Raw genomic sequence first — 27,233 nt, 5'->3', positions numbered from 1 at the left:
GGGGGATGGAGCGATCGGGGCGGGGGGGGAGGGGGGAGGGGGAAGGAGCGATCGGGGGGGAGGGGCGGGGGAGAGGGGAAGGGGGATGGAGCGATCGGGGGGGGCGGGGGTCGGCCGGCGGGGCGGGGCGGGGAGGCGCAGGGAGGATTGGCTGCCGGCCGCCCGTCACGCGCCCCCCCACTTCCTGCCGGCCCCCAGCGGAGGCGGAGGCGGGGGGGAAGCGGCGGCTGCATCCATCCATCGCCTGCAGCATCAGCACCGGCCCCGCCCGCCATGGCCCGGCCCCGGCCCCGGGAGCGCGGGGGGTAGAGCCGGCCCGGCCCGCCGAGAGCAGAGCCCAGCAGGTCCCTGGCTCGGCCGGGCTGGGGGAGGGATCCGGGGCTGGGGGGCCGAGGTTGGGGGAGAGGAGGGACCTGGGGTTCGGGGGCCGGCGGGAGGAATCTCCGGGCTGGAGGGGGTTCGGGGGAATCCCTGCTGATGGGGGGAGCTGTGGGGGGAGGGATCTTGGGTCCGGGGATTGGGGTTGGGGGGAGTAATCTCTGGGCTGGAGGGGGTTCGGGGGGATCCCTGCTGATGGGGGGAGCTGTGGGGGGAGGGATCTTGGGTCTGGGGATCGGGGTTGGGGGGCTGGGGGTGGAGGAATCTCCGGGCTGAGGGGGTTTGGGGGGATCCCTGCTGATGGGGGGAGCTGTGGGGAGGACTGAGGTTTGGGGGTGTCTGTGGCGGGGTGGGAGGTGCCAGGGGAGGGCCTGGGATTGTGAGGGGGATCACTGTCACCCCAACCCTGTCCCTCCTCCCACCACCCTCCCTTGGTCTCCCCCTTTCCTCTCTTAGAGAGGTGCAGCTGAGTGCCCCATGGCGGGTGGGGGCAGAGGCAGGGGCCCCCTGCGGCACAGAGCCCGGGCCCCGCACCCCCGGGGGGCTGGTGTGTTGTTACCTGGTTGTGGTGCTTTGAAGTTAACTGCTTTGGGGGGGCTGAGAGGCCCTAGCCCCAGAGCTCCTTTGCTTGTGTGTGCGGGGCTGGGGGGCTGCGTGTGGGGGTCGGTGCTTACACACCCATGGTGTGTGCCCACGTGGGCATGACCCGCCTGAGACACCCGGTGTGGGTGCGTGTTTGTGTGCGGGGGGCAGACGTGCGATGTGTTTATGGGCTGGGGTTGAAGATACAGAATCTGTGGGTGTGGGGGGACACACAAGCTGAGATAGCGTGTGTGTGTGTATGTGTGTTCCCCCTACAGCCTGGGCACTGTTGTGTGCGATATGATAGACACACAACGTTGTGCCGTATGTGCTGTGTTTACTTGCACCATAGGGGCCGTGTGTGCATCTTTATCTCCTGCAGGCAGTGCGTGTATGTGTCTGTGTGTCTGTGTGTGTGGTCCCTGGGCACCCTGCCTAACACTTTGCGTTACTCTGGGCGTGTGCCCTTGGTGCTCCCGGCTCTCCCTAGAGCACGTTGGCCGTGGGGGTGGCAGGCTCGGGTCCCTCGAACCCCCAGCGCCTGGAGTCCCGGGTTTATGAGGGGCCCCTCCCCCGTGTGGCTAGCCCGGGGGCCGTGGGGCCGGTGAGGAGTGGGCCCGACGTGGGGATTGGGGGGTTTCAGCCCAGGCCTCGGCCGCGCCCGTCTCTGCCAGCCACAGCTTTTCTTCCAGCCCCAGGCACGGAGGAAAGTCCCGGCCCCCGTCCGTCCCCTGGCACCGTTCGCGGCCCGGTTCTCTGGGGCAGGGCTCCAGGCCGGGGGTTCAGAGCAGAGGAGCTGCCGCACCCGCCCTGTCACCCGCCCGGCGTTGTTACACAACCCAAGATTGGATCAAAGAAACCACAGGAAATTCTCAGCTAAACAACTTTGTGTGCCTGCAGGAGAAGTGTTTCCAGGCCGTGTGGTGGGTGTTGTGTGCAGTCTGTATCGGATACAAACCCTGTCTGGGGGCAGATGTGCACAGTGTGTGTGTGTGTGTTTCTGTTACAGTCACATCCTGCGTATGTATGGTAGTGTGTTACATACACTGTGTGTATGGACAGGATCTTCAGAGTGTGTTATATCCAGGGTGTGTGTACCGCAGTGTCTTACACTGCCTGTATTACACACTCAAGGTATGTGTTGTGTGACCTCTGGATGTCTGCATAGATAATGTAATATACACACACCCTGTGTGTGAATGTAGAGACAATATTCTATAGCCTGTGTGTTTGTGTATCAATTATAGACCGTGTGTGGGTCTGTGGAGCAGCAGTGTGTGTACAGACTGCGTGTGTCAGTATAATATATACAGGGTGTGTCACGCACCCCGCGGGTGTGATCCACGCTCTGTGCGTTAGGCGCGCGGTGGTGGGGTGTGTCCAGACACTGACAGTGTGTCACACGCCCCGCGGGTGTGTTGTTTGCGGCCCACAGGCCCATTGGAAGCGTGTGTTTGAAGCCGGGTGAGGATTTTCCGTCCCCGCCGGGGGGGGTCCACGCAAAGGGGGCGAGTGTCCGGCACGAAGCCGGGTGGGGCAGGAAACGCCTGGCAGCTTCCCGGGCAGGCTCCGCGTGGGGGAGCCGCACAGCGTGTGTCGGTGCACGCTGCGGGCGCGGTGTGATTACAACTGCCTGGGCCTCCGGACGGGAAACCCACAGCACGTGCAACACCTCGGGAACACGCCAACGCACGCGCGGAGCCCGCTGAGTGGGACTGGACAGCGCCAGACGGTCCCGACGTCATGGGCACCCGGGGAAGGGGGGGTGTGGACACTGCAGCCACAACCTGTGTGTGTGATTCCCAGCCCGGCGCGCACACACAGTGCACGTACACAGCACAGACGCGGTCCGTGTGCCTCTGTGATTGCACACCCTGTGTGTGCCTGTCCTGCGGACAGGCTGGGGGTGTGTGTCGAATTGCACACGCTGCGTGTACCTGTACCGCAGACAGGCTGGGTGTGTGTACATCATTGCACACGCTGTGTGTACCTGTACCGCAGACAGGCTGGGTGTGTGTACATCATTGCACACGCTGTGTGTACCTGTACCGCAGACAGGCTGGGTGTGTGTATATCGTTGCACACGCTGCGTGTACCTGTACTGCACACAGGCTGGGTGTGTGTTTGTCCAGTATCCACACTATGCTGTGTTACACACCCGCTGCCTGTGTGCACACTCCGTGTGTTTCCAGCGTGTGGGCCAGGCCCACCTGTGTCCGCACCGAAGCCCTATGGCTGGTCCCTGGGGGACCCTGAGGGCCCTGACTCTGCCCCCCAGCACCCGGGCTCCAGTCTGTGCGTTCCCCGCCAGCACCTGGGCCCGGCGCAGGCCTCCTCGGCCCCGTTGGCTCCTCCCCAGGCATGGCGCGGGCCTGGCTCGCCAGCTGGGGCCCCTGACCCCACACCCTGGTTCAGGGTGCCCTGTGTCACTGGTGCCGGCTTGATCTGGGTCGACGCTGCCCATGACACCCATGCTCCGGTGTCCTTCCCCCCCACTGGGCACCATGCATGGCCTAGGGGAAACTGAGGCACGCCGTGGCTTCAGAAAATGTACTGGCAAAAATTCCCACTTGGTCTCATGCGTGAACATCCGTCATAGACACGGTCTGTGTGTGTGCAGTCGAGTGTACACACCCAGTGGGGAGCGTCTCCAGTCTGCATAACTGTACGTGGCAGGTGTAGTGTGTGTGTGTGTGTGTGTGTGTGTGTGTGCGCGCATTGCACACAGCGTGTCTGTATTTTCACAGCCTGGGTCGCTCGACCGGTTCCCGGTTTCCTTCCTGCTGTGGAGGAGCAGCCGCCCTCCCCGCCAGCGACTTTCCCTGAGGCCTGGCGAAGGCGCCTGGGGACGGTGGCGCTCGGTGTCCAGAGCCGTGTCCCCGGGGCTGGGTGTGCTCCGCCGGCGGAGAGCATGAGGTGTGGCTTGTGGATGTGAAATCGGCCCCTCCGTGGGGGGAATTGGGGGCGGGCCGGGGCCCGTCGTGTGCCAGCCCATTTCCATAGCCCCTCGCTCCCCCTCCCCCACAGCCCCTGCCGGCGTGGGGCAGCCCACGTGACGGGTGCCCGTCTCCCCGCAGGGCCATGGAGCTGTCGCTGGCGCAGTGGGCGCTCGCCCTCCTCCTGCTGGCGGTGCTGGTGCTGTACGAATGCAGCCCCTCCTTCAAGTACTTCTGCAAGATGGCCTTCTACAACGGCTGGATCCTCACGCTGGCCGTGCTGGCCATCCCGCTGTGCGCCCTGCGCGGCCGCAGCGTGGAGAACATGAAGTGAGTGGGGCCCCGTGGGTTCCCGGGGGGGCAGAGAGCAGGGTGGGGGGCCATGGCTCGGTGCAGGGGGCAGGGCCGTAGCCGGCGGGGGGGTTGCGGGCGGGGGGGTTGGCTGTTGGGGTTCTGCTCCCACCGCGTCTCTGCTCCCCCCACCAGGATCATCCGCTCCATGCTGCACCACGTGAAGCACCTGTACGGGATCCGCATCGAAGTGCGCGGGCTGGAGAACTTCGAGCTGGCCGAGCCCTACGTCGTGGTGTCCAACCACCAGAGCTCCCTCGACCTGCTGGGTGTGTGGGGGCAGGGGCAGGCTTCCAGTGGGGGTGCTGTGGGGAGTGGGGCACGGCTCGCCCCCCGCAGGGCGGGGCAGAGGTGGGCGGGGCTCCCAGGCCATTAGCCCCTTGCTGCTGCAGGGATGGCTGGAGGTGGGCGGGGATGGCTAGTGCTGGGCGGGGCTCACAGCCCGTTAACCCCTAGCTCCCCACAGGGATGATGGAGGTGGGCGGGGCTGGTTAGCGCTGGACGGGGCTGCCTTGAGGTGGGCGGGTCTCACAGCCCGTTAACCCCTGGCTCCCCACAGGGATGGTGGAGGTGGGCGGGGCTGCCTTGAGGTGGGCGGGGCTCACAGCCCATTAACCCCTGGCTCCCCGCAGGGATGATGGAGGTGCTGCCCGACCGCTGCGTGCCCATCGCCAAGAGGGAGCTGCTGTACATGGGCACCGTGGGCCTGGCCTGCTGGCTCGGGGGCATCATCTTCATCAACCGCAGGAAGACAGACGATGCCATCGGCGTCATGTCGGAGACGGCCCGGACCATGCTGCGTGACAACGTGCGGGGCAGGGGGAGCGATGGGGGGAGTGGCGCTGTGTGTGGGGTGGGGGAAGCTCTGTGGTGTGGGTGTCTGGGGGGGTTCTGGGGGGGTTGTCTGGGTGGTGGGGGTCGCACTCGCCCCTGCTCTCACCCTATGGGCTCTCTCTGGCAGGTCCGGGTCTGGGTCTTCCCTGAAGGAACCAGGAACCACAACGGCTCCATGCTGCCCTTCAAACGAGGAGCCTTCCACCTGGCCGTGCAGGCCCAGGTACGGCCCCCCCTCCCGGGGTCCCTCACCCCATCCCCACCTGCCCTGCAGGCCCAGGTAGCAGGGTTGTTGGGGGGGCCAGGTAGTGGGCAGATTCAGGGGGGATCCTCACCTCATGCTGACTGGGTTAGGTGCAGCGGCTTTCTGGGGGGGGAGGTGGAGGGTTGGATTCTGCCCCATCTCTGCCCCCCTCATCCCCCAGGTGCCTGTGATCCCCATCGTGATGTCCTCGTACCGCGATTTCTACAGCAAGAAAGAGAGAAGGTTCACGACAGGTGAGCGACCCTGGGGTTTGGGGGGGGGGGGGGGGTTGATGGGGCCGTAGGTGGGGAGGAGAAGGGGGCCGTGAAGGGGCTGTAGGTGGGGGGGAGAATTTGGGAGGAAGGGGAGCATGGGGGGTGGGGGACGGTTCTGGCTGTCCTGCCCCCCTCACGTGCCCCCTCCCCCACAGGGCGCTGCCTGATCCAGGTTCTGGCGCCGATGGCCACGCAGGGGCTGGGCCCGGAGGCGGTGCCGGCGCTGACCGACCGCGTGCGCCAGGCCATGCTCGACGCCTTCGAGGACCTGTCGGAGGAGCTGTGCCCCGGCCAGGAGCCTCCCGCCCCACAGTGACCTCCCGCCCCTCGCCAGCCAACCAGGGCCGGAGCCTTGCTGAGTAGGTGGAGCCAGCATCAGCCACGCCCACCGAGGGCGGGGCAGCCATGGACCAGACCGACTAACCCGACACTCCAACACCCCCCTCCCGGCTTAGCCTCTTGGTACCTCCCATATCCCCTCATCAACTCCCCCCACCCTGTCGACATGGACTGATCCACTCCAGCCTGCCATGGGGGAGGGGAATTAAACGATGGACTGATCCACTCCAGAGGAGGAACAGATGCTGTGGACCAACCCATTCCTACCCCTATTGGGGGGAAGCGGGAAAAGGACCTCTTGGACTGTTCCATTTTGACCTCCCATTGGAAGAGAGTAAGCGGCAGACTGTTCCACTTCACCCTTTGGGGGGGGGGAGCAAAGGAAGCCACAGACCGTTCCATTCCAACCTCCTGCTGGGGGAGGAAAGGAAGCCACGGAAGAGACTATTTCCGCAGCTAGGGGCACGCCGGGGAAAGGAGGCCGGGCCGGGCCAGGGACACAATGGATGGTGCCCTGTGGCGGGCAGGCAGTGGACAAAGGAGAGACGAATCCCTCACCCCAATTCCCTCACCAGTGGAAGGCTCCTAACCAGGGCGGGGCGGCTGTTTATTACCCCCCCCCGAATCTGGATGGATCCCACCCGGGAAGGGGGCGTGGATGCCCCTAGAGGTGGAGATACCATGGGATAGACAGAGGGGGCGGCCCATGGAGTCACCCCTTGCTGGGGAGGGGGATGGGAGGAAGGGTCAGCGGGGGAGGGGAGTGGAAGAGGGGGTGGGAGGTGAGGAGGCTGGTGGAGGGCAGGAGGGGGAGAGAAGGGTGGGGATTGGGGAGGAGGGGTGATGGGGATTGGGGGGAGGGGAGATAAGGGTGTGGGGGGAGGGAGGGAAGGAAGGGGGTGATGGGGGGGCTGGCTGGAGAAGTGGGGTTTTCACCTGTGTAGGGGTTCCCTGGTTCAGAGTGGGGGGGACGCTGGTTTCTGATTGGCTGTCAGGATAGGCCACGCCCCCAGGAGGAGGGGGGCAGGATGTGTATTTATTCACCGTTCCTTTGTCTGTGGGGGGAGGGGGGGTTTGATCTTGCTAATTATTCCCCTCCCCCCAGCTGCTCCATGGGGGGGAGCTGGGTGGACGGGGTGCATTCCTCCCCTACGCATCCCCCCCCCCCAGAGTCTCACCTTCCCCCCCGTGGAGCCTTCGCTTGGGGGGGGCGGCCGGGTCCCTGCGCCCGCGGTCGGTCTGCTTTTAATAAACACCCTGGACCGTGGCCGCCCCACGGTGCCTCCCTCTGGTCACTGCGTGGAGGGGGGGGGCCCAGAGCTGCGGGGCGGGGGTGGGGGGCACCGGCGGAGGGGGCCCAGGGCCGGGCTGGCAGGGGCGGCGGGGGTGGGGGGCACCGGCACATTCGGCCCCTGGCTCGGTTCTTGCCCGGCCCTTCCTGCGGCGCCGGGCCCTGAGAGCGGCGCGAGCCGAGAGAGAACCCAGGAATCCTGCCCTCCCCCCCCGCCGAGAGAGAGAAGCCAGGAGTCCCGGTGCGCTGCGGGATCCAATTAACTTTAATTAATTCAGCTGCACTCATTAGCATCCCCCATAAATTAGCGGTGTTAAGAAGCTTTTAAAGCACGGGGGGGGGGGGCAGGGCCCGGGCCCCCCCTTATCCACCCTCCCGCAGCGCTTCGGGGGTGGCGGGGGTCACCGATTCACTTCGTAGCCGAAGCCGTTTCTACCGTCCTGGCAGGAACCTGGGGGGGGGGGACAGAAAAAGGGTTAAACTGGGGGGGGGGGGCGCTTCGGGGGGCAGGGCCGGGTCCCCAGCGCGGGCGGGGGTGGGTGCAGGGGAGTGACGGGGGGCGTCTCGCTCAGCCGCCCCCAGCGGCTCCTCCACCGGCGAGGGGGGACGGGTCGGGACGCGGGGGGGGTCACTCACACGCCCCCAGCGGCTCCTCCCTCAGCGGGGGCGCCCGGGGGAGTCACGCCCAGGCGGGGGGGGTGGGTCGGAACGCGGGGGGGGGGGGGGTCCGGGGGAGTCACTCCCAGGCGGGGGTGGGTCGGAACGCGGGGGGGGGGGGGGGTCCGGGGGAGTCACTCCCAGGCGGGGGGTGGGTCGGAACGCGGGGGGGGAGTCCGGGGGAGTCACTCCCGGGGGGAAGCGGGGGGGTCACTCCCAGGCAGGGGGAAGCGGGGGGGTCACTCCCAGGCAGGGGGGCCCGGGGGGGGGTCACTCACACGCCCCCAGCCGCTCCTCCAGCAGCAGCAGCTGGTCTCCGAGCGAGTCGAGCCGGTCCAGGTACCGGAGGCGGCCCCAGAGCTCGGCGGCCTCGGCGGGGCCCAGCTCGGCCAGGGCGGGCGGGAGCAGCCGGTGCAGAGTCCCCAGGGCCCGATCCACCCGCTGCGGGCAAAGCGGCGGTGGGGCCGGGCACCCAAACCCCCCGAGAGACCCCCGCCTCCCCGAACAGCCCACGAACCCCCAAAACCTCCCAGCCCCCTCCAGGTCCGCCTGGCGCCACCAGCCCCCCAGGCTCCCCCAGCCCCCCGTATCTCCTCCTGAACCCCCATATCTCCCCCAGTCCCTCCCCTCAAACCCCGCCCCCAAGCGCCCCCCCGGGGTCGCCCCTCACCTCCTCCAGCTTCTCCATCTGCTGCTGCAGATCCTGCACCCGGCTGCTGAGGGGCTCCTGCGAGGGGGGGTCCTGCACTGGGGGGGCAGGACACTGACAGCACAAAGAACGGGGCAGCCCCCGCCACACCCAGAGAACCCAGGAGTCCGGGCTCCCATACCCTCCTCCCCCCTGTAACCACTAGTCCCCTCCCAGCCCCAGGAGGGAACCCAGGAGTCCGGGCTCCCCACCCCCGTGGTCTACGTACCTGGGGCGGGGGTCGCTGGGTGGCAGCTGGTCCCGTCGGGCCCGGGGGTGAAGCCGGCCTCACAGAGGCACCGGAAGCTGCCCGGGGTGTTGATGCAGTGCTGGGGGCAGGGCGGGGCGGGCGCGCGGCACTCGTCCACATCTGGGGGCAGGAGAGCTGGCGTGGGCCCGGACGCCTGGGTTCTCTGGGCGGGAGGGGGGGTCTAGTGGGTCAGAGCGGGGCCCTGGGGTCCCAGACACTTGGGTTCTCTCCCTGGCTCAGGGCTGGGAGTGGGGGCTGGTGGGCCAGAGTGGAGGGCCTGGGGACTCGGACTCCTGGGTTCTCTGGGCGGGAGGGGGCTCTAGTGGGTCAGAGCAGGAGCCTGGGGGCCCGGACGCCTGGGTTCTACTCACCCACATGGCAGTAGCGCCCGCCCCAGCCCGGGGGGCACCGGCACCGGTCGGGGCTGGCGCAGACGCCCCCGTTCTGGCAGGGCTTGCGGCACACGGCTGTGGAGGGAGAAGGGCGTCGAAGGGTTAACGGGGCTGGGGGTGGGTGGGGGGTCGGCCCCTCTGCCCCCAGAGGCCCCCCCGACTCACCCTCCTCGCAGGTGGTGGCCCCCGCGTGTCTCTTCCTCCAGCCCTGGCAGCAGAGGGCGTTGGTCCGCAGCACGGCCCGGCTCGCCTGGCGCACGGCCACGCGGTACGTGGTCCTGGGGAGGCAGAGATGGGACCCCGGCGTCCTGGCTCCCCCCGCCGACCCCCTCCCCGCCCAGAGCCGGGGAGAACCCAGGCGTCCTGGCTCCCTCCCGCCCCCCGCTCTGACCACCAGCCCACCCCAGCGGCGAGAGAACCCAGGCGTCCGGGGGTACCTGTAGGTGCTGCAGACGCGGCCCCCGGGGCACAGGGTGAGGTAGGGCTGGTGTTGCGCCTCCGCGAAGGTCTCGTTGTAAACCAGGGGGACCCGCAGCGTGTGACGGGCGCAGACGCCCCGGCTGGGGGGAGAGATGGTGAGAGAGCGGCCCCCCATCCCCCCGGCCCCCCATGTCCTCCCACCCCCTGGTCCCCCCGGTCTCCCCCGTGTCTTCACAGTCCCCCAGCCTCACCCGCCTGGTCCTGGGGCCCCCCCCCATAGTCCCCACCCTGTGGCCCCTCCCTCAGCTCCCCTTTCTCCCTCCTGCCCCCATGTTCCCACCCCCCCCCAAGGCCCCACCCTGGGATTCCCTCTCCACCACCCCACCCCCAGTCTAGACCCAAGGGCCAGCCCCGGCCCCCCCTCACCTCTCCGGCTTGTCTCCCTGCCCCTCTGCCCCTAGGATCCCCCCACACAGCAGCGCCACCAGGGCGGGCAGCACCCCGGCCATCCTGGGGGGCTCCCGGGGCTCCAGCTGCAGTGCTCAGAGATGGGGGGGTTCCACGATTCCAACAGGGCTCCCTGACAGAGAGAGGTGAGTTACTGAACCCTGGAATTCAGGCCCCCCCCCAACGAAGGGCCTCTTAGGAAGGGGAGGCCATTAGAGAACCCAGGCGTCCGGGACTCATTTCCCGTTAAGACCCACCTTAGGAGTGGGCAGCCCCACAGAACCTTGGGGTCTGGGGATCCCCTCCCCGAGCCGGGAGAGAACCCAGGCGTCCTGGCCCCCAGCCCCCCTCCCTGAGCCGGGAGAGAACCCAGGCGTCCTGGCCCCCAGACCCCCTCCCCGAGCCGGGAGAGAACCCAGGCGTCCTGGCCCCCAGCCCCCTCCCTGAGCCGGGAGAGAACCCAGGCGTCCTGGCCCCCAGACCCCCTCCCCGAGCCGGGAGAGAACCCAGGCGTCCTGGGTGTGGGAGTTTTTTAGGACAAAGCAGCAACATGCACTGGAGACAGAGACACCCCCATGCCCCCCCCCCCCCGGCTCTCACCTCTCTGCTCGTCCCGGGACCCCCGGCTCTGCTCCCTCCCTCCTGGATTCTGAGCCCGGCCTGAGCCCAGACCCTCCCTGTGGCCTGGGGGGCTGGAATCTCCTCCCCCCACCTCCTGCATCTGCAAGGGAATCCCCCCCCAGAGCCCAGGGACCCCCCATCCCCCCTCCTTGGAGCCAGCAGGGTGGGGGCCCCGTCTGCCCCTCCCCCCCGGTGCCCCTTGGCATTTCAGCCTCCGCGTCTGATTCACGGCCCAGGCGTGTCCCCCCCTCCCGGCGCCTGGCGAGAAAGGCCCCATTGTGCCCCCCCCAGGGGCCCTGACGCGCCCCCTTTGTTCCCAGCACCACGGGGGCGTCGGGGGGCAGGAGCCGGGTGCTGACATCACTGGGGCCCAGCCGGGGGGGCTGCCCCAGACAACTCCACCCCCCTCCCCGCGCCCAGCCGGGGGACGGACGGACAGACACACAATGGGGCTGTTTGGAGCTGAATCGTGGGCGAGATTTTCCGTTGGCGATTCCTGCCTTTGTCCCATTGTGACGGCCTGGCCGGCGCCCCCATTCCTGACCCGCAGACCCCCCAGCCTGGCCGGCGCCCCCCATTCCCGACCCGCAGCCCCCCGGCCTGGCCGGCGCCCCCATTCCCGACCCGCAGCCCCCCCGGCCTGGCCGGCACCCCCATTCCCGACCCGCAGCCCCCCGGCCTGGCCGGCGCCCCCATTCCCGACCCGCAGCCCCCCCGGCCTGGCCGGCGCCCCCATTCCCGACCCGCAACCCCCCCGGCCTGGCCAGCGCCCCTCATTCCCCACCCCCAGCCCCCTGGCCTGGCTGGTGCCCCTCATTCCTGACCTGCAGCCCCCCCCCGGCCTGGCCGGCGCCCCTCACTCCCGACCCCCAGCCCCCCGCTGCTATCACAACTCTCCACACCCTAGAACGACCCTGGGTTCCCCTCACCCCCTACCGCTGCCCCAGAGATCCCTTCTCCAGACCCCCCTATCCCCCTGCCCCACAGGCAGCGCCCCCCGCCACCACAAAGCCCCCCGGGCCAGGCTGCTCGTCTCCTGCCCACCCCATCTCCGCCAGCCCCCCTGCAATCGCCTCAGGGCTGCAGGAACCCCTGGGGTCACTGGAGGGGTCCCAAGACCTGTGGGGCCGGGAGCAGCACATGGGAACCAGGCTGGGGCAGGTCTGGGTGAGCAGAGTTCACGCTCGTTTCCCAGCACTCACGTGTTTCCTCTCCTGGCATCTGGGATGGGGGGACCCAGCCAAGACCTCAGGGGCAGTGACCAGCTGTGGGGGGAGGGGAGCGGAGGGGGTGGGAGATAAGTGGGGGGGGGCACAGGCTGGACCCCCCTCAGTCCGGCAGGAAGGGGGCCTGGCTGCCTCCCCCCACTCACCTTGGCCTGCTGTCTGTCCACCCGTCCGTCCGTCGGTCCATCCATCCACCCCCAGTACCCATCGCTGCCCTCCCCCCGCCCCACATGGCCCAGTTACCGGCAGCCGGGCCAGAGCCTTGAGTGGTTAATAATTACCCCAGACACGCCCCCCCCCCCAGCTCCCATCTCCCCGCCCGGACCCTGCAGGGGCAGACGCGGGGCAGAGACGCGCCCGGAGCATCGCACCATGAGGCTGCTGCTCTGGATGGTCTGCGCGGGGGCCCTGGTCTGCGCCAGCCACCAAGCCCCCAGGTCAGGGGCCAGGCAGGGGGGGTATGGGTCGGGGGTGAGGGGCGGGGGGTGTGGGTCGGGGGTGAGGGGCAGGGGGCTGTGGGTCGGGGGTGAGGGGCGCCGGGGCTGTGGGTCAGGGGTGAGGGGCAGGGGGGGTGTGGGTCGGGGGTGAGGGGCGCCGGGGCTGCGGGTCAGGGGTGAGGGGCGCCGGCTGATCTCTCTCCCCCCCAGGCTGCTGCTGGCGGCGCCCAGCCTGGTGCCGGTGGGGGTGGAGGTGGGGGTCGTGCTGCAGGCCGAGGGGGCGGCCGGGCGGCTGGAGGGCACCGTTTACTTCCAGAACGAGATGGACACGCGGCAGAAATGCTCCCCCGAGGTGCCCTTCAGCCTGGGCCCCGAGACTGGCTACATGCAGCGCCTCAGCCTGAAGGTAGGGGGCGCCCGGAGCCCCACCCCTCCGGGAGAGCCCCGCCCCCGGGGAGAGCCCCGCCCCCAAAGCGGCTGGGAGAGCCCCGCCTCCTGGGAGAGCCCCGCCCCTAACACCAGCTGGGAGAGCCCCGCCCCCTGGGAAAGCCCCGCCCCTAACACCGGCTGGGAGAGCCCCGCCCCCTGGGAGAGCCCCGCCCCCAACCCCCCCACGCTGGGATAGCCACGCCCCCTTGAGGAGCCCCAGAACCTGCCCCACAGAGGTAGCCCTGCCCCCTGCCCCCCTGGGGCAGCGCCTGACCACAGCCCCACGCCCTGTGCCCAGGTGAGCCCGGAGCTGGCCGTGCGCTGTGGCCTGGCCGCGCTGCGCCGGGATCGCTACCTGCAGCTGGTGGCGCGGAGCCAGCACCTGCCCCCCCCCCGCACCCAGACCCTGCGACTGGCCTGGACCAGCCGACGCGGCCACCTCTTCATCCAGACCGACAAGCCCGTCTACACGCCCCGGCAGAAGGGTGAGCGCCCCCCGCCCCGCCCGGCCCGGCCCCCCCCCCCCGCGTCCCCCTGCACCAGCCCCCAGCCCCACAGATCTCCCTGCACCAACCCCCAGCCCCCCACCATCCCCTGCACCAGCCTCCCTGCACCAGCCCCCTGCACTCACAGCCCCTCCCCCCTTCACACTCTGTCTCGTCCCCCCCAGTCCACTTCCGCGTCTTCGCCCTGAACCATGAGCTGCGCCCCACGGCCGAGAGCGTCACCATCACCATCCTGGTGAGAGTCGGGGCCTACGGGGGGGGGGGGGCAGGATCGGGCCTGTGGAGGTGGCCGGGGACGGGGATCAGGCCCACGGGGCAGTGGGAGGGGCTGCGTGGGCAGGATCGGGCCCCACTGACGCCCCCCGTCTGCCCCCCAGAACAGCCAGGGCCTGCAGGTGCGGAAGGTGCAGCAATTCTCGCGGAACTCGGTCATCACGGACCAGCTGGCGATCCCCGACATCTCCGAGTGAGGGGCCCCCTGGCCGGGGGAGCCAGGCGGCGGCTGGGGGGGCAGGGGGCAGAGGGCCCCCCCAAGCTGGCTTGCGCCCGGTCCAGATTGGGATCGTCTCTCTGGAGGGGGGGGTGGTGCCCCCCAGGAGGGGGGCTGGGGTGTCAGGGAGACTCCCGTGAACCTGGGATCCCGGGACGGGGGAGGGTCTGCCTGGCTGGGGGGGGAGGGGGGGCGAGCCCCCGATACCCTTGTCCAGCCTCTGAGAGGGACTGTGGGGGGGCAGCACCCCCTGGAGGGAAGGGGGGGTCGCCCCCTCCTGAATCTCATCATGGGGACACCTCAGGAATGACGGGGGCTGGGAGTGGGGTCCCTTAGGGCGAAGGGGTGGGAGGAGTGAGGGGGGGTCGCCTGGGGGGGCCAATCCCCTCTCACGCCCCCCCCTCCCCTGCCAGGCCCGGCACCTGGCGCATCACGGCCCGATTCTCCAACGCCCTGGAGTCCAACAGCAGCGCCGAGTTCGAGGTGAAGAAATACGGTGAGTCCCGGACGCCTGGGTCCTCTCCCGGCTCGGGGAGGGGGGCTGGGGGCCAGGACGCCTGGGTCCTCTCCCGGCTCGGGGAGGGGGGCTGGGGGCCAGGACGCCTGGGTTCCATGGGTGGTTTCTCCCCCCCCAGTGCTGCCCCGTTTCGAGGTGAAGATGATCCCGGACCGGACCCACATGCTGGTGACGGGCGAGGGGCCCCCCGATTTGCGCATTGACCTGCAGGTCAGGTAGGGGCAGCTCCCCCAGCCCAGCCCCCCTCTTCCCCCCCCCATGCAGGGCCAGAGGCCGTTCCCGGGGGTGCTCGGCCTGGATTTGGCCGGGCCCCAGACGTTCCCCACGGCTCTGGGAAGGGCCTCGGGGTCCGACCCGTTTCTCTCCGGCCCCCTCCCCCCCGGTGAATCCAGGCCCCTGGCAGAGACGTCGCCCGCCCCCAGGGCAGTCTCCCATGGACCCCCCTGCTCCCTGCCCCCCCCAGTGTTGGGGTTCAGGGTCACCCCCTCCCTGTCTCGCCAGGTTTGTCTACGGGAAGGGGGTGAACGGCGTCGCCTACCTGAGATTCGGGGTGAGCAACGAGGCCGGGGACAAAACCTTCCTCAGGGGCCTGGAGCAGCAGCTCACGGTGAGCCCCCCCCCAGGACCCCCATAACCCACCTCCCCAGGGACCCCCATAACCCCATCCTCCCAGGGACCCCCGGAACCTCCCCATGGACCCCCATTCTCCCCAGGGACCCCCCAGGGGTCCCTCCAAGTCTCCCCACATTTGCTCCTTTGATCGTCCAGTCCTGTCGGGTCCCCCATCTCTCCCACAGCCCCTGGGTCTCCCCAACTCCCCTGAAGCCCCCCCCCCCCCCCGCTCCCCCTACCCCTCCTTAATTCCTCGCACCCCGTCCCTCCATAAAAGCCCCTGGCCCCCACCCCGCCTCCGAGGTCACCCTGGGGTGCACCCCCAACCCTTCCCTGGGGCCCCGCTGGCCGCGTATGGGGGGCTGGGTATCATCTAACCCCTGCCCCCCTCCGGCAGGTGAACAATGGGGCAGCGAACGTGACCCTGAGGCGGGACCTCCTGGTGCAGAAGTTGGGGCGCCCCTTGCGGGAGCTGGCGGGAACCAACCTCTACGTCACGGCCACCGTCATCGAGACGGCGAGTGAGCGCGGGGGCGGGGCGGCCCCGATCCGGCCGGCTCAGGGGGGCGGGGAATGGGGGGCGGGGCCTGTCCCGAGGGGATTGGCTCCAATCTGGCCGGCAAAGGGGGGCAGAGAATGGGGGGGCGGGGTCTATCTCGGGGGGGCCCAACCTGGCCGGCCGAGGGGGGCAGGGAATGGGGGGCCGGCTCCGATTCCCCCCCCCGGGCAGAGCTGGGGTCTGTGCCCGCCGTTCACCCGCGCCTGCCCCCCCCCCGCAGGCGGCGAGCTGGAGGAGCAGGAGCTGAGCACCGTCAAGTTCGTGACGTCTCCCTACAGCGTGGACCTGTCGAGGACCAAGCGGCACTTCGTCCCGGGGGTGCCCTTCCTGGTGCTGGTGCGTGGGGCGGCCCCGGGCGGGCTGGGGGGATCCGGGGGGGCTCTGTGTCCGGGGGTCTCTGCGCTCGGGGGGGCTGTTCTGTGTCTGTGCCCCCCTCACTCTCCCTTCGCCCTCCCCCCAGGCCCGCGTCACCTTGGCCGACGGCTCCCCGGCCCCCCAGACGCCCGTGTGGGTCTCAGCCCAGGTGTCGGGGGACTCGGCCCCCCACGAGAGCCGGGCGGTGGCAGACGAGAACGGGCTGGTCGTCGTCCCCCTCAACCTGGGCCAGGGAGCCAGTGCCCTCACCCTGAAGGTATGGGGGGGAGGGGGAGGGGGGGCAATGGAGCGATGGGGGGAGGGACGGGGGGGTTGGGGCACGGTGGGGAGTGGGGGATGGGGGGATAGATGGGGTGGGGTGGGAGGGGGCACGGCCGGGGGTGGGGGGTGGGGAGGGAGGGGGCACAGCCGGGGGTGGGGTGACCCCCCTGACCCACGGTGCCCCGCAGGTGGTGGCGGGGGAGCCGGCGCCGGCCGAGGCGTCTCTCCGGGCCGTGGCGACGCAGGCCCCCAGCAGACACTACCTGCACCTCTCAGCGTCGTGGGGGGGGGCCCTGCAGCCCGGCCAGTCGCTGGCCCTGCAGCTCCAGGCCATCGGGGCCGACGCCTTCAACTACTTCTACTACATGGTGAGTGAGCGCCCCACGGCGCCCCACGGCGCAACCTGGTGAGCCCCCCAGCACCCCCCTAGCACCCCACCTGTGTAACCCGCGGCGTGACCGGGACAGCCCCTAATGCCCCCCTGAAGCGTGGCCAGGAGACCCCCCGCAGTCCCCATCCTGGTCCCGGCATCCCCAGCCCCTCCCTGGTGCTATGGGGCAGTGGGCAGCTGTGGGTCTCCCCCGGCAGGTCCTGCACAGGGGCTCCATCGTGGCGGCGCGGCACGTGGCCAGGGCCCAGACGTCCCTCACCGCGGTCTCCATCCCCGTCACCGCCGCGCTGGCCCCGGCTTTCCGCGTGGTGGCCTTTTACCGGCTGGACGAGGAGGTGGTGGCCGACTCGCTGTGGGTCGACGTGGAGGACGTCTGCGAAGGGAAGGTAAAGCCGGGGGGCGACAGGCGGCTGCGGGTGGGGCCAGGTGGGTGATGTGGGGCAGCGAGTGGAGGGCGGGGGTGAGGCAGGAGAATGCGTGGGGCGCGGTGAGCGAGATGGAGTGTGGGGTGGGTGTGGTGCGTGCATGGGGTGAGGTGTGGGGTGCACGGGGTAAGTGAGATGGAGTGGGGGGCGGGGTGTGGGGCAGGGCGCATGGGGCAGCGTGGAGCCCCCCCTGACCCCTGCCCCCCAGTTGGAGCTGCGACCGGACCAGCACAGCCAGCCCCTGCGTCCCCACAACAAACTCGGCTTCACGGTGGTGACCGACTCCCCTGCCTCCGTCTCCCTGGTGGCTGTCGACTCGGCCGTCTACGTCGTCAACCGCCGGCACCGCCTCACGCCCGCCAAGGTACGGCGCCCCCCGGCCCGCTGCGCCGCCCCCCAGAGTCGCCCCCCGGCCTGGAGCCAGGACCTTCCGTGGCCAAGCCAAGGGGAGCCGGCGCCTTCGGCAGCCCCCCAACCTCCCGGCCGTGACCCCCAACCTCCCGGCTGTGACTCCACCCACAACGTCCCAGCCGTGACCCACGGTCTCCTCCAGCCAAAGGGCCGCTAGCCCCAGCTCTGCCCCCCGGCCCCTCGGCTGCCCTGTGATCCTGGCGGGAAACGCGGGCACAGGCCGGCGGCTGGCAGGTCAAGGAAGGACAATCCTCCTTGTTTCTCTGACACCCCCCCCCCACGTCCCATTTTCTCCCCCCAGGTCTTTGAGGCCCTGGGCAGCTATGACCTGGGCTGCACCCCGGGAAGTGGGGCCGACGCCCTGGGGGTCTTCGGTGATGCCGGCCTGGCCCTGCGTGTGGGGCAGCTGCAGAGCCCTATCCACAGGGGTGAGATGGGGCGGGAGGAGAGGGGGCGGAGGGCAGGGGAGGGGGGCAGGGGTCACTTTGGGGCCAGCAGGGGGGTTGGGGGCTCAGAGACGTGACCCACCCCAGGCTGACCCACCCTGCGGCCTTTTGACCCCCAGGACACCGGTGCGGCCCGGACGCCTCCCGCAGGAAGCGGTCGCTGGATTTCCAGTTGAAGGCCCAAGAGAAGGGTGAGTGGGGGGGGCAGAGGGGCTGGGGGTCCCCCCTCGCCCAGGGCCAGCCCCATTGCCTGCCCGTCGGACCCTCCGGGGTCCAGCCCCTGCTCCCCCCGCCTGACGCTCTGCCCCCCCCCCCCCCCGCAGCCTCGCGGTACCAGGCCGACCCGGTCGCTCTGCAATGCTGCCGGGACGGGATGACGCAGGTGCCGATGCGCCGGACGTGTGAGCAGCGAGCGACGCGGATCGGGGCCTCCCCGGACAGCCGCTGCCAACTGGCCTTCCTGGACTGCTGCCGCTTCGCCACCAAGCTGCGCCGCCGGGCCCGCGCCTGGGGGCCGGGGGGGCTGGCCCGGGGTGAGCCCAGGCGCCGGGGTCCTGGGGGCCGGGACTCCTGGGTTCTTCCGCCACTTGGGGAGGGCAGTGGGGTCTGGTGGTTGGAGGGGGTTTGGGGGGGGGACTCCTGGGTTCTTCCCTGGTTTGGGGAGGGCAGTGGGGTCTGGTGGTTAGAGCGGGGGGGGGGCTCTGGGGCCTGGCTCAGTGCCCCCCCCGCTGTGCCCCCGCAGTGGACCCCATGGTGCAGGAGGACGATTTCTTCGACGAGGACGACGCGGTGCAGACGCGAAGCGTTTTCCCCGAGAGCTGGCTGTGGAAAACCATCACCGTGGACCGGAGCAGCCGGTCAGCGCCGCCCCCCCCCCCCTCCGGTGCCCTCACCCCCCAGGGCCCCCTTCTTCCCGGCCATGCCTCCCAGCACCTTTCCCAGAGCCCCCCACTGACCCCCCATCCTGTCTCCCGCAGGCAAAGCCACCTGGTGCCCGACTCCATCACCACCTGGGAGATCCAGGCTATCAGCATGTCGCCCAGCACCGGTGCGTGCCCCGCCCCCCCTCCGTCCGTCCGTCTGTCCCCCCGCCCACCCCCTGCTCACCCTCTGCTCCCCCCCCCCGCAGGGATCTGCGTCTCGGACCCGCTCAGCGTCCGCGTCTTCCAGGATTTCCACATCTCGCTCCAGCTGCCGTACTCGGTGAAACGCTTCGAGCAGCTGGAGCTGCGCCCGGTGCTGTACAACTACCTCGCTCAGCCCGTCAACGTGAGGGGCCCCCCCGCCCTGCTCCGCCGCGCCCCTCACTCCTGACCCGCAGCCCCCCTGCTCCGCCCGCAGCCCCCCCGCCCAGCTCCGCCGACCCCGACCCGCAGCCCCCCCGCCCCTGCTCCGCCGCGCCCCTCACCCCCCCGCAGCCCCCCCGCCCAGCTCCGCCGCGCCCCTCACTCTCGACCCGCAGCCCCCCCCCCCCCCTCCGCCGCGCCCCTCCTCCCGACCCGCAGCCCCCCCCCCTGCTCCGCCGCGCCCCTCGACCCGCAGCCCCCGCCCCCCCTGCTCCGCCGCGCCCCTCACTCCCGACCCGCAGCCCCCCGCCCAGCTCCGCCGCGCCCCTCACTCCCGACCCGCAGCCCCCCCGCCCAGCTCCGCCGCGCCCCTCACTCCCGACCCGCAGCCCCCCCGCCCGGCTCCGCCGCGCCCCTCACTCCCGACCCGCAGCCCCCCCGCCCAGCTCCGCCGCGCCCCTCACTCCCGACTCGCAGCCCCCCCGGCTCTGCCGCGCCCCTCACTCCTGACCCGCAGCCCCCCGCCCTGCTCCGCCGCGCCCCTCACTCCCGACCCGCAGCCCCCCCGCCCGGCTCAGCCGCGCCCCTCACTGACCCGCAGCTCTCCCCTCTGGTCTCTCCCCAGGTCTCGGTGTACATGGAGCGCTCGGAGGGGATCTGCGCCCCGGCGACGGGGGGCCGGCTGCGGCGCCAGGCCGTGCAGGTGCCCGCCCAGGGGGCCCTGGCTGTGCCCTTCGCCCTGGTGCCCATGGGGGCGGCCGACATCCCTGTGACCGTCACGGCGGTGGGGAGCCGGGGCATCAGCGACAGCATCACCCGTAGCCTGCGGGTGCAGGTGAGGGGGGCCGGGTCCCACAGATCCCCTCCCCCGCCGCCTCCTCCACCTCTCCCCTCTGGGGTGGGTTCGGGGCTGGCCTGGCTCCCGGCGTGTGGTTTTTGCAGGGCCCCCCACGGTCTCTGTCTCCAATAGCCCGACCGAGGGGTCCCTGTGCCCCCCCCCGGGAGGAAACGAATCCCTTCACGCCCCGGGGGAAGAACTCGAACGTGAGCGGGGAAACTGAGTCACGCACGGTGTGGGTGAAGCTATGACAAGGTTCCCACATTCTGCACCCCCCCCCGGGTATCAGCGCTGCCCCCCCTTCCTGCCCCCTGGGGTATCAAAGCTGACCCCCCCTTCCTGCCCCCCCAGAGAGAAGGTGCCGTGCAGCTGGATGAAATGAGCTTCTTGCTGGACTCTGAAGGTGGGGCCCCCCCGAGGGGCTGAAGGGGGGAGTCCGTGGGGGGAGGGGGAAGGGAGCATGTATGGGGGGAGGGGGGTATCTGCTGAGCTGATCCTTAGGGTGCCAAGGGAAGGGGTTTCTGCAGTGAGCTGGTGGGGGGGCGCCTGGGGGTAGGTTGGGGTGGGGGCTGCCTGGATCCCATCTGACCCCCCCTCGCCCTGCCCCACAGACAGGCGCAGCCGCTCCCTGGAGATTCCGGGGCAGCTGCCCCCCAACGCCGTCCCCCACGGGGACTTCAAGATGAGCGTCCGTGTCACGGGTGAGAGACCCCCCGCCCCCCCAGCCGCCCCCCCCGCCCCCGCCCCCCCCCGACCCTCCCTCTGCCCACGTCCCCTTGCATCCCCCCCGCCCCATCCCCCCATCTCCACCCCCTGCCACCCAACATCCCACCCCCCATCACCCCCCATCCCCTTGCCCCTCCCCCCGGCTCCCCACCCACCCATCACCCCTCCGCCCCCCCAGCCCCACTCACCCCTCCCCCCGTGGCTCGGTTTCCCCTCCTGGGCGGCGGCTGCTCCATTCTCTGCCTCCCCCCCCCGGCCCCGGCAGCCGACACGGCCACGGAGACGCTGGAGAACTCGCTCTCGCCGGCCGGCCTGGCCGGTCTGCTGCGGGTGCCGCAGGGCTGCGCGGAGCAGACCATGATCTACATGGCGCCCGGGCTGTACGCCATGCGCTACCTGGACGAGACGGAGCAGTGGGCCCAGCTGGCCCCCGAGCGCAAGGCGGAGGGGCTGGAGAACCTGCGCCTGGGTGAGCACCGGGGCGGGCGGGCGGGGGGCAGGGGTGGGCAGCGGGGCGGGCAGGGGGTGGGGGTTCCTGGGCACGAGGGGCTGGGTCCTGGCCTTGTCTGCAGGCGGCGTGGCCCGCCCAGGGACGCCAGCCCCACTTGCCGGCGCGCGGCTGCCCCTGGCCTGCGTTGGCCTGAGGCCCCCCCTCGGGACGAGCCCAGCCCGGCGCGCTAGGGGTGCAGCCGGCACAACGGCAGAGAGGATGAGGGGGGCCGACCCCCCCACCACTATAACGCCCCCTCCCATCCCGTCTGCTCCCCAGGCTACGAGCGGATCCTGACCTTCCGCAAGACGGACGGGTCCTACGGCGCCTGGCTGCACCGGGACAGCAGCACCTGGTGAGACGGGAGACGGGGCGACGGCGAGGGGGGGGGAGTCTGTGAGCTGGGCCCCCCCTGACCCGGTGTGTCCCCCTCCCCCAGGCTGACGGCGTTCGTGGTGAAGGTCCTGGCGCTCAGCCGGCAGTACCAGGCCGTGGACGACGCCGGCATCCGGCAATCGGTGCAGTGGCTGCTGGGAAACCAACAGCCCGACGGCTCCTTCCAGGACCCGGAGCCGGTCATCCACCGGGAGATGCAGGTGACGTTGCACGCCCCCCCCCCGGGCAGACAGCCGGGCTGTGCACCTGTGGAACTCACCGCTGTCCGGCACCCGCAGGGCGTCGCTCGCACCCGTGTCTCACAGGCTCCCCCCCCCGTTCTCTCCCCCAGGGCGGCGTCGGGGGGAAGCAGGGGAGCGTCTCGCTGACGGCGTTCGTGGTGCTGTCTCTGAAACATGCGCGGGTGGCTTACGAGGAGCCGGAGACCGACCCGGAGCTGGAGAGGGAGAAGCAGGAGCAGCTGGAACGCCTGGTACAGGGCGGGGGTCGGGGAGGGGGGGCGAAGGCAGGTTGGGGGTGGGGGCGGGTGTCAGACAGGGTGGGGGGGGCGGGGTTGCGAGGGAGATGGGGCAGTGGGGGGGGCTGCTGAGGGCTCGGGGGGGTCTCACTGTGAATCTCCCCCCAGAGGAAAAGCCTGGTGCAGGCCACGCAGCACCTGTCGGGGGCACTGGAGCGCGAGCAGCTGGACCCCTACCCGGCCGCCATCACGGCCTACGCCCTCTCCTGGGCCTCCACCAACGCCTCCGCCATCGCGGCCGCCGACGCCCGGCTCCGGGAGCTCGCCACGCAGGACAGGAGTGCGTCCGCCCGCGGCCCGGGGCCCTTCTGCCCCCCTGCAGCCTGGGCCCCCTCCCTGCTACCACTGGGGGCGGCTGAATTTGCCCCATTGAAACCCGCCTTCCCCTGCGTTTCTAGAACGTGTCACAGCGCCACCATCCCCCCAGTGGCGGCGGGCGGTACTGCAGCCCTAGCGCCCCCCAGTGGCGGCGGGCGGCACTGCAGCCCCCCAGGCCGGTGTATTAAAGGTGGTTCTCTCCCCCAGATGGGACCGTGATGTACTGGGTGGTGGACGACCAGGGCCGGCTGCAGAGGGAGTCTCGGCCTGGCCAGGTCCCCCCGGCTTTGGCCATCTCCATCGAGACCACGGGCTACGGGCTCCTGCACCTGCTCCTGCGCAACGACATCCCCGCCGCCCGGAAGGTCGCCCGCTGGCTGGTGGAGCGGAGGAACTATGGCGGCGGCTTCCAGTCCACACAGGTGCAGCCAGGACGCCTGGGTTCAATCCTGGCTCTGGGAGGGGAGGGGGGCTAGCGGTTAGAGCAGAGGGGGCTGGGAGCCAGGACGCTGGGGTTCTCTCCTGGCTCTGGGAGCGGGAGGGGGGAGTCTGGACGCCTGGGTCCCATGGCCGGCTGTTTGCAGGACACGGTGGTGGCGCTGGATGCCCTGTCGCAGTTCTGGATCATGACCTACAGCCAGGAGGAGAACAATCTGGGATTCACTTTCTCCACCCCGGGCAAATCGGCTGCCAAGAAAATCACCCTGGATAAATCCCAGAACCAGATCCAGGAGGAACTGCAGGTGAGTGACCCCCAGAAACACCCCCGCCCCCCCCAGCCAGTCCCTGCTCTGGGCTGGACCAGAGCCGGCACCCCATAGGGGGAAAGGCCCTGTCTCCCAGCCCATGGGCTGAGAGTCGGGGTGACGACCCTCCAGCGTCTCCCCTGGACTTTATCACTTGGTTTGACCCCTCCCCGTTTCCCCCCCAGTTCTCCTTGGGCGACAACCTGCGTGTGAAGGTGGAAGGGAAAGGAAAGGGGACCCTGACTGTGAGTAACACGGGCCTGGGGCCTGCAGGTGGGGTCAGGACACCTGGGTTCTCTCTCCAGCTCTGGAAAAGGAGTGGTGCCTAGTGGTTAGAACGGGGAGGGGGGCTGGGCGCCAGGACGCCTGGGTTCTCTCTCCGGCTCTGGGAAGGGGGTGGGGCCTAGTGGCTAGAGGGGGCGGGGGCTGGGCACCAGGACACCTGGGTTCTCCCGGCTCCCGTGCTGCCGCCCTTGTCCAGGTGCTGAAGCTGTACCACGTGCTGGAGCTGCACAACAGCTCGTGCAAGAGCCTGGGGCTGGAGGTGACGGTCAGCGGCGACGTGCGCTTCGACGGTGAGTCCCCGCCGGCGCGGGAAGGGTTAACACGGGCAGGGCTGCTGGGGGGGAGAGGCTCCGCCCCTTTAGCGATATCATATTTAGGCCACACCTTTTAAAGGCAGAGCCCCCCCATGTCCTGCTTGGCGTGGAGGGGTGGAGCTTTCAGGGCTGCAGAGGCCCCGCCTCCTCCCTGAGGTCACATCATTGAGGCCACGGTTTTTAAAGGGCCAGCCCCCGGTTCCTGGGTGGGGCCGGCTGACCCTGCCTTTGCTCCCCCAGTGGAGGAGGATGAGGACTACGACTACAATGATGGCGGGGAGAGCCCTGCGGCCGAGGCCCCGCTCCATCCCATCCACTGGTTTGACGCCCGGCGCCGGCGCCGCAGGGAGGCAGCCGACCCCAGCCAGCGCAACAAGGACGTGGCCTTTTCCGTCTGCATCTGGTGAGTCGGGGGCGCCAGGGACCTGGCTCCACTGCTTCTGCTGGGGGGGCAGGACTTCCTGCTGTCCATATGCTGGGGGGGGGAGGGACTTCCTGTCTTAGGCCCATTTCCTTGTGGGCAGGACTTCCTATTCTCCATGCACTGTAGGGTTGGGACTTCCTGTCGTGTCTCAATTCCTATAGGGGTGGGACTGTTGTATCCATGTGCCATGAGGGGTGGGACTTCCTGTGTGTGCTTCAGGGGTGGGACTTCCTGCAATATCACACTGACATGGGGGGCGGGACTTCCGGGTGTGACCCTGTTATCTCCCCACTCCCGCAGGAGGCAGCCGGGCGCCCGTCTCTCCGGCATGGCCATCGCCGACATCACCCTGCTGAGCGGCTTCCAGCCCCACATGGACGATCTCGACAAGGTGGGGGGGCCGTCTGCTGCTGCATTCATCCACCCTGCCACAGGGGGGCGCCCTGCCCCTCTCCCTGGAGAGGGGCCAGGTCTCACCTGGGGGGGGGGGCTATGGAAGGCTGTGTCTGGGTGTAGGAGGGGCTGGGGGGGGCATGTGTCTGGGTGAGGGAGGGGCTGGGGTCTGTGGTTCAGGGGGGCTGAGTCCAATGTGTGTAACCCCCCCTGTCCCCCCCCAGCTGAAGGACCTGGCCGATCGCTACATCAGTCACTATGAACTCCAGGGCCAGAGACTGCTGCTCTACTTTGAAACGGTGAGGGGGGGGGCCGGGGGGGTGGAATGAAGAGGTCTGGGGGAGGGGCACTGGGGGGGCAGAGCGTTCCCGTGCCCTGAGGTTATGGGGCTGGGGAGCTCGGCGGGCTGGGGGACAGGAGGTTGGGGCCCCTCGGGGGTCCTGCGGTTGCGGTGGGGGCGGGGGACTCTCTGCATCTGACCCCTCCCGCCCCCCCAGGTCCCCCAGGAGAAGGACTGTGTGGGCTTCCGGGCCACCCAGACGGTGTCCGTGGGGCTGCTCCAGCCGGCCAGCGCCAGCCTCTACGACTTCTACGAGCCAGGTTTGGGGCCGGGGGGGGGGGGCGGGAAGGGGAATGTGGGGTACACGGGGGTGGGGTGGAGCAGGGGGCGCATGGGGAGGCAGTGGGGCTCCTGGCCGGCCTCTCATCCCCCCCCCCACCTCTGCCCCCAGCCCAGCGATGCAGCATCTTCTACTCGGCCCCTGCCCGGAGCCGCTTCGTCTCGGCCCTGTGCTCCGAGGACGTCGGTCAGTGCGCCGAAGGTGAGACCCCCCCCATCCCCGCCGCTCCATGGGAGGGAACCCAGGAGTCCTGGTCCCCCCCCCCCGGCACTGGCAGAGAACCCCGGCAGCCTGACCCGTCTCCCCCGCAGGCGCCTGCCCCCGGCTGAAGCGGACCCTGGAGGACGAGGTGACGGAGGAGGTGCGGATGGAGTTCGCCTGCTACAGCCCCCGGGTGCACTACGGTGAGGACCCCCTCTCCCCAGCCCTGCCCCACGGCCCTGCCCCCCCAGGCCTGCCCCACGGCCCTGCCCCATGGCCCCCTGCCACAGCCCAGTGGCTGCTAGTCCCCAGATGCCTGGGCCATCGTCTGCCCAGCCTCCGGCCAAAGGACACGCCCCTGCCCCCCCCCGTGAAAGATGCAGCACATCGGGGAAACTGAGGCACGCACAGCAGTCACCCAAAATAGCATGAAAAGTTCCCACCTTGTCACACCCCCAGGGCCCCCCCCATGGACACCCCCCGGACGCAGCAGGGGGTGGGGGGAGGGGCTACGTGATCCCCATTTCTGCAGCCCCTGCCCTGCGCTGACCCCCCCATTTTGCCCCCCCAGGCTACGAGGTGCGGGTCCAGAAGCTGGAGGAGCTGAGTGGCTTCCGGGCCTACGAGGCTGAGATCCTGGAGCCCCTGCAGTTCAGTGAGTGGGGGCGGGGACCCGGGGGGAAGGGGTGACCCTGGGACCGGGCACCCCGATTTCTAACCTCCCTCCTCTCCCCTCCCCCGCAGCGGAGGACGTGGGGCTGCAGGCCGGGCAGAGGCGCTGGTTCCTGGTTCGGGCCTCGTGTCGGATCCGCCTGGTGCCGGGGAGACGCTACCTCTTGATGGGGCAGGACGGGGAGACCCGCGACCCCCAGGGCCAGTGAGTGGGGGGGGCTGGGAGGAGAATGGGACAATGGGGGGCAGTGGGGTGGGGCTTGGTCGCCCCCCGTCTGACCCCCGCTGCCCCCCCCAGCTCCCGGTACCTGCTGGACGCGGCCGCCTGGATCGAGGAGCTGCCCGAAACGACGCGGTGCCGGGCCACGGCCCATCGGAACCGCTGCGCCCAGCTCCGGGCCTTCGCCGATGGCTACCGGCAGAACGGCTGCAAGGTGTGAGCCCCCGGATCGGAACCGCCCCCCGCCTGGAACCGCCCCCGGATCGGAACCGCTCCCTGCCCGGAATCCCCACCGGATCGGAACCGCCCCCCGCCTGGAACCGCCCCCCCCGGATCGGAACCGCTCCCTGCCCGGAATCCCCACCGGATCGGAACCGCCCCCCGCCTGGAACCGCCTCCCCCCCGGATCGGAACCGCTCCCTGCCCGGAATCCCCACCGGATTGGAACCAGCCCCCGGCCTGGAACCATCCCGAGCAGAACCCAACCTCCTCCCCCAGCCTGCCTTGGGTCAGAACCGCTGGCTGAACCGAGCCGAGCTGAGTCAGGCCCCCCCCAACCCCCCAGTGCTGATGGGAATAAAACACGTTTTCCCGACGGGCTCCCCGTTTATTGCGCTGGGCAGCTGAACTCGCGGGGGGGGGGGGGGGGCAGCTAAGGGGGCGTCGGGGCAGGTGCCCCCTGCCTGGTGTCTGAGCATCTCGTGGGGGCGGAGCCTGCAACAGAGCGGGGGAGGGGAGAAGTCAGGCACCTGGACACCTGGGTTCAATAAAGCTCCTCCCCTCCCCCACCCCGGATCAGGAGGGGCTTCCTGGACACCTGGGTCCTTGGGACAGGCACATCTCTCCCCCGGACACCTGGGTCCTCGCCACAGCGCCCCTCCCCCCCAGATACCTGGGTCCTTTCTGCGGCGGGCGAGCCCCACCCCGACCCCCAGGGCTCCGAGCAGCGCCAGGTTCAGGGCCAGCCAGACGCAGAGAGCCGGGACCCAGCTGGCCG

General features: G+C 70.2%; 3 protein-coding genes across 4 annotated transcripts; 2 read left to right on the top strand and 1 right to left on the bottom strand.

Annotated features, from left to right (window-relative positions):
- Nucleotides 1-131: 131 nt before the first annotated feature.
- Nucleotides 132-6,685, top strand: AGPAT1 (1-acylglycerol-3-phosphate O-acyltransferase 1). 2 transcript variants are annotated; one of them, XM_067560220.1, is made up of 8 exons: nucleotides 132-344; nucleotides 3,708-3,876; nucleotides 4,038-4,226; nucleotides 4,383-4,516; nucleotides 4,880-5,055; nucleotides 5,209-5,304; nucleotides 5,507-5,579; nucleotides 5,756-6,685. In XM_067560220.1, exons 2-8 carry the CDS (start codon nucleotides 3,872-3,874, stop codon nucleotides 5,914-5,916), a joined length of 834 nt encoding a protein of 277 aa, XP_067416321.1. In that variant the 5' UTR covers nucleotides 132-344; nucleotides 3,708-3,871; the 3' UTR covers nucleotides 5,917-6,685. The 2 variants fall into 2 exon arrangements, with proteins under 2 accessions (XP_067416321.1, XP_067416322.1); XM_067560221.1 differs by lacking the exon at nucleotides 3,708-3,876 and having other exon boundaries at nucleotides 133-344.
- Nucleotides 6,686-7,460: 775 nt separating this feature from the next.
- On the bottom strand, nucleotides 7,461-10,362 carry EGFL8 (EGF like domain multiple 8). Its single transcript, XM_067560219.1, has 8 exons — nucleotides 10,064-10,362; nucleotides 9,655-9,777; nucleotides 9,383-9,495; nucleotides 9,197-9,292; nucleotides 8,805-8,945; nucleotides 8,558-8,634; nucleotides 8,166-8,328; nucleotides 7,461-7,681 (listed from the first exon to the last, which is right to left on the bottom strand). The coding sequence occupies exons 1-8, from the start codon at nucleotides 10,144-10,146 to the stop codon at nucleotides 7,632-7,634; spliced, it is 846 nt and encodes a 281-aa protein (XP_067416320.1). The 5' UTR covers nucleotides 10,147-10,362; the 3' UTR covers nucleotides 7,461-7,631.
- A 1,904-nt stretch (nucleotides 10,363-12,266) lies between these two features.
- C4A (complement C4A (Chido/Rodgers blood group)) lies at nucleotides 12,267-26,768 on the top strand. Its single transcript, XM_067560246.1, has 41 exons — nucleotides 12,267-12,368; nucleotides 12,579-12,774; nucleotides 13,096-13,282; nucleotides 13,468-13,538; nucleotides 13,681-13,769; nucleotides 14,207-14,289; nucleotides 14,429-14,525; nucleotides 14,812-14,917; nucleotides 15,320-15,443; nucleotides 15,702-15,817; nucleotides 15,942-16,112; nucleotides 16,306-16,485; nucleotides 16,706-16,894; nucleotides 17,142-17,297; nucleotides 17,646-17,772; nucleotides 17,910-17,981; nucleotides 18,114-18,323; nucleotides 18,533-18,647; nucleotides 18,768-18,838; nucleotides 18,920-19,059; nucleotides 19,702-19,911; nucleotides 20,266-20,317; nucleotides 20,526-20,615; nucleotides 20,906-21,109; nucleotides 21,410-21,485; nucleotides 21,570-21,726; nucleotides 21,858-21,998; nucleotides 22,152-22,323; nucleotides 22,569-22,783; nucleotides 22,946-23,104; nucleotides 23,293-23,352; nucleotides 23,589-23,682; nucleotides 23,947-24,109; nucleotides 24,431-24,521; nucleotides 24,748-24,822; nucleotides 25,021-25,123; nucleotides 25,255-25,344; nucleotides 25,455-25,547; nucleotides 25,916-25,999; nucleotides 26,089-26,221; nucleotides 26,315-26,768. Exons 1-41 carry the CDS (start codon nucleotides 12,304-12,306, stop codon nucleotides 26,454-26,456), a joined length of 5,169 nt encoding a protein of 1,722 aa, XP_067416347.1. The 5' UTR covers nucleotides 12,267-12,303; the 3' UTR covers nucleotides 26,457-26,768.
- Nucleotides 26,769-27,233: the final 465 nt, after the last annotated feature.

Source organism: Emydura macquarii, unplaced genomic scaffold (assembly GCF_026122565.2).
Source record: "Emydura macquarii macquarii isolate MOO-44397 ecotype Brisbane River unplaced genomic scaffold, CSIRO-AGI_Emac_v2 contig_2249, whole genome shotgun sequence".
Lineage (NCBI taxonomy): Eukaryota > Metazoa > Chordata > Testudines > Chelidae > Emydura > Emydura macquarii.
The sequence above is the reverse complement of the archived record's forward strand: the minus strand, read 5'-3'. Positions and strand labels throughout refer to the sequence as shown.

What these genes read in the sequence shown, in the direction of transcription:
- EGFL8 (XM_067560219.1), bottom strand. Translation starts at nt 10,146, where the DNA reads ATGGCCGGGGTGCTGCCCGCCCTGGTGGCGCTGCTGTGTGGGGGGATC. An exon ending in CAGGGAGACAAGCCGGAGAG is followed by an intron (nt 9,778 to 10,063) that starts GTGAGGGGGGGC and finishes CTCTCCCCCCAG; the next exon opens with CCGGGGCGTCTGCGCCCGTC. An exon ending in CGGGCGCTACTGCCATGTGG is followed by an intron (nt 8,946 to 9,196) that starts GTGAGTAGAACC and finishes TCCTGCCCCCAG; the next exon opens with ATGTGGACGAGTGCCGCGCG.
- AGPAT1 (XM_067560220.1), top strand. An exon ending in GAGCTCCCTCGACCTGCTGG is followed by an intron (nt 4,517 to 4,879) that starts GTGTGTGGGGGC and finishes GGCTCCCCGCAG; the next exon opens with GGATGATGGAGGTGCTGCCC. An exon ending in AGAGAGAAGGTTCACGACAG is followed by an intron (nt 5,580 to 5,755) that starts GTGAGCGACCCT and finishes CCTCCCCCACAG; the next exon opens with GGCGCTGCCTGATCCAGGTT.
- C4A (XM_067560246.1), top strand. Translation starts at nt 12,304, where the DNA reads ATGAGGCTGCTGCTCTGGATGGTCTGCGCGGGGGCCCTGGTCTGCGCC. An exon ending in TCAACTACTTCTACTACATG is followed by an intron (nt 16,486 to 16,705) that starts GTGAGTGAGCGC and finishes CTCCCCCGGCAG; the next exon opens with GTCCTGCACAGGGGCTCCAT. An exon ending in ACCTCGCTCAGCCCGTCAAC is followed by an intron (nt 19,060 to 19,701) that starts GTGAGGGGCCCC and finishes GTCTCTCCCCAG; the next exon opens with GTCTCGGTGTACATGGAGCG.